Source organism: Trichoplusia ni, unplaced genomic scaffold (genome assembly GCF_003590095.1).
Source record: "Trichoplusia ni isolate ovarian cell line Hi5 unplaced genomic scaffold, tn1 tig00002630, whole genome shotgun sequence".
NCBI classification, from domain to species: domain Eukaryota; kingdom Metazoa; phylum Arthropoda; class Insecta; order Lepidoptera; family Noctuidae; genus Trichoplusia; species Trichoplusia ni.
Window position 1 is genome coordinate 1 of NW_020800292.1, and position 3,919 is coordinate 3,919.

The 3,919-nt window shown below is 36.1% G+C and overlaps 1 protein-coding gene across 1 annotated transcript; it reads left to right on the plus strand.

The window, feature by feature from the left end:
- The first annotated feature begins 906 nt into the window (after positions 1 to 906).
- On the plus strand, positions 907 to 3,470 carry LOC113507554 (scavenger receptor class B member 1-like). Its single transcript, XM_026890410.1, has 4 exons — positions 907 to 1,120; positions 1,862 to 1,980; positions 2,443 to 2,568; positions 2,957 to 3,470. The coding sequence occupies exons 1-4, from the start codon at positions 907 to 909 to the stop codon at positions 3,200 to 3,202; spliced, it is 705 nt and encodes a 234-aa protein (XP_026746211.1). The 3' UTR covers positions 3,203 to 3,470.
- The last annotated feature ends 449 nt before the right edge of the window (positions 3,471 to 3,919 follow it).

Here is a 3,919-nt window from a genome sequence, read left to right on the forward strand (position 1 = left end):
AATCAGGATCCATAATATGATGAAAGACATGGGGGGTAATTATCATCAACCGTTGCAGTGCATTGTAATGACAAGTTGTGAATGACAAATCAATAGTTTTCTTCACTGTTCCAGAGCATGGCTTCTGCAGCGAGTGATTACGGCTACTTTGCTAAGGTTGGTTTCAACCTGCTGGCCGACCGGTTGCGCAGCAACGCGACTGTCACCATGTCCGCCCACGACTACCTCTGGGGGTACGACGAGCCGCTTATCAGGCTCGGCAACCAGTACCTGCCAGAGTGGATCAACTTCAAGACATTGGGGCTGCTAGACAGAGTAAGATATGGATAGAAATATTATTGTTCATAGTATGATCTCAATTTTCATTTACAGTTATCAATTTCTTACAAATGGTTTCCGAGGCTGAAACTTTCTAATAAATCTAGTTTAGATAGATACTTTTCACTCATAATATAAAATATTATTGTATTGTATACTAAATAAAATTGTTTTTCAGCTATATGATAAAAACGCGACCCACAGAATAGAGATTAGCACGCGAGATGAGAAGAAGTTCATGATCAGGTCGGTCAACGGAGCTGAAGGCCTCAAGCAGTGGGGGTATCCAGAAACTAAGTAAGTATTTTATTTTGCTTGATGAAATACATACACAGCTTTATCAGGGTATTTCCAGATAAGTCTTTACTCGTGGGAAGAAATTTGAGAAGGATAAACTATCCTACAGTCTCTTCGGCAAATTGATTTGTCGATTTTTGTTTAATGACTTGTACTTTTACTTGAACTTTCAAAATTCCATCCCGTAACCACACATCCATCTTCGGTATATCCCTTATTAAACTTCTCTTCCTCTTCAGATCCCAATGCAAACCTTCACCAACGCCTACGAGGGTCGGCTACCCTCCAGAAATGACTCCTAAGCGACCTGTAAAGATCTACCGGAACGTTCTCTGCCGGTTCTTGGAGCTGGACTACGTTGGCACCAAGACCATGGAGTATGGAGGCAAGGGCTTGGAGTACAAAGTCAGTAACAAGAGCTACAGTTTGATCCCTGAGAATAAGTGTTTGTGTCCCAAGGGTACCTGTCTAGAAGGAGTGTCGGACTTGGCACCTTGCTTGTACGGTGAGTGGGAAATATTTTATTTTACTTACTATAAGTAAAGTACAAGGTTGCTTCTTATCCGTAGCAAAATAAATAAATTATGTACTAATAAATTGGTGGTTGATGTTGACAGGGAACAGAGAGCGATTTGGAAAAGTTGTTAAAGCTAACTTTAAACATATTATGGTCACCAGCATGATTTCAATTGGGGGCTTTAAGTTGATATAATTATCTTATTATTCAATACTAAATAAATTAATTTAACACTTTGTTACAACGTATTATAATTAGACAAATTTAAAAAATGTCTACTACGTCATTTATTCATAAACATTTAGAAGCGCAAACAATTGTGATAAAAGAAACCTAAAAATAGAAATATAAACGAGCATTGTTTGCTAACTAGGTATATTTTTGTCGGCCAAATTTTAGATCTATTAATAACCTCAATTACTTTTCAAGCTTTATATTTTTAGAGCTTCATAGTCAAAAGGCTCCTCCTTCTGTAAAACTGCTGTTGTTCTGTAAGTTATAGCTAATTAAAACATTAGCATTTTCTGTGATAATAAACTTCCCTGCTGCCACTACGATGACAGAAATAATAATAAATAGCAAACTTAAGCAACCGTTATTAAGGTCATCGGCACGGGGAAACGGTTTTTTTATTAGTACGCATAGCGTCGCTTGTCTAACTCGCACGTCTATTATAAACACTTAAAGTTTTTTTGACAGTAATTTTAAATTTGAATCCAATTGTTACAGGTCTGCCAGTAGTCCTGTCCAACGCTCATTTCTTGGACGCAGACCCGTCGGTGTACGAGCGAGTTGAGGGGATGAACCCCAGTGAGGAGCTGCATGGCAGTGAGTTCATCATAGAGCCGGTACGTGTTACTTTAGCTACTTATATTTCTGACTTTCTAACTTATGTGATTTTCTTGGAATCGACCTGTATTTAGCGCAATAGGAGTTCTTAATCATGAGCTGATGTAATATCGGCCTGTGCCCGAAGTCGAACGTAGTCTTTAAATATTTTCTGGCTTCAGTAATAACTGAAACAGAATTAATAACGAAGCGAAAAAAGATTTTGTAGATAATGTTGTCTTTGTTTTCTACAAAAAAACCATGAATTTTTGCATCAAAATACTAAAAACTTTTGAGAAAATGTCACAAGTTTTCCAAAAATTCTTAAAATCAGGAAGAAAGTAGATAAACATTTACCAAGGATAAAAAAAATGTCAGAATCAAATATTAAATTGAAATGTTTCTCTTTCTGTTATAATACTCCCATCTTGTTTTTATGATGTCAATGTTTTTTTAAATCCATTGCTTCTTCATCCTTCCAGATAATCGGCTTGGTGCTGACCACCAGGTTCTCTGTGCAGCTGAACGTGCTGGTCTCCGACGTGACCTTCAACTCCAACATTCAGCGGTACTCCAACATGCCAGTACCCATCGCCTACTTCAAAATTGTGAGTTCAACAAATTGCGTGTACCCTTCGTTATGGTAGTGCCTGGTCAATTCGTTACTTTAATAGGAATCAATTATTGTCTAGGTATTAATAAAGACTCACGCGCTTAGGGATTTAATCAGTGGGTTTGGCATGGTGAGCACTTTACTATCCTATATAGAATAGAGACGATTTTTTTATTTTATAAAAAACGTGTCTAAGCTGTCAAGTTTTCGTTTTATCGTTTTTTATTTTCTCAAGCATATATGAATGTTAATTTTATATCACGGACTGGTTTCAGTCTGTAAAATAAAGTGTGGTTCTGTTTTGTATACGCTGAAAATACAAGGACTGCATATCCAATCGTTTGATCATCTGTTCATTGTAACAAAATTTCCTATTCTTCCAGGTCCAGCCAAAGTTACCGGCCGACCAAATAACATCAGTCAGACTGATGCACGTGTACGGTCCCTACCTGCTCATAGCTCTACAATTCATATTAGTATCGAGCACAGTATTCCTGATATCACATCCGCTGAGACTCATTTATTGGAACTGGGTTACTTCTAGAAGAAAAACAATTGAAAGTGACGTGTTGAATGTGAAGGACGTGCCTACTACTGAGCCTTTGATAGAGGGCTGTGAGAAAACTTAATGAGGGCCAAGATTATTAGTGTTAGATAAACAGATAAACTTAAATTAGATCTTAAGTGAATATAAGGTTAAGTTATGCATCTTCTGGATTGGTAGCACTAATCCTAAAAAGAAAGGAAAATGTTTATTTATTTATTAATCATCATAACATTATTACAGTACGTAATACTTATGCGATAGGTTTATAATAGTTATTAACAATTAAAACTTATAATAATATACAAATATAATACATAAAATGTGGCACCTTACATAAACAGTTTGCAGAAAAAAAATTCTGATAACCTATCTGGGCCACTATAAGAGTTTAAGTAGCAAACATAATATTTATTTATTTGTCTTTTATGTGCACACAAAGCAGTAAAGACAACACAGCATGGCAAAATCAAATCAAAATTTAATTTATTCAATTACTAAATAGATACTAAGTAGCACTCTTTGGATGTCAAATTTCAATTGACACAGACACACCCCTCGTTGCTTCCTAAGTGCTTTTGTTGCAAGACAAACAAACACCCCAGCAGTACGTTGTATAAGTATACCTATATAAGTCTGTCGGTACCATGCCGCAGAAGACCTTTATAAGATTGTTGCTAATATCGTAAGAAATCTCTACCAATTGATTCTATTCATAAACTATCAATAGGCAATAAATCTCCCTAATGGTATGAATATAACCTAACTACGTCAGAACATAAATTTTACGAACATTAAATCT

Bases quoted from the DNA above. Each gene is read 5' to 3' on its own strand.
- LOC113507554 (XM_026890410.1), top strand. From the start codon at position 907: ATGACTCCTAAGCGACCTGTAAAGATCTACCGGAACGTTCTCTGCCGG. The intron at 1,121-1,861 runs GTGAGTGGGAAA...CAATTGTTACAG, and splicing joins CTTGGCACCTTGCTTGTACG to GTCTGCCAGTAGTCCTGTCC. The intron at 1,981-2,442 runs GTACGTGTTACT...TCATCCTTCCAG, and splicing joins GTGAGTTCATCATAGAGCCG to ATAATCGGCTTGGTGCTGAC.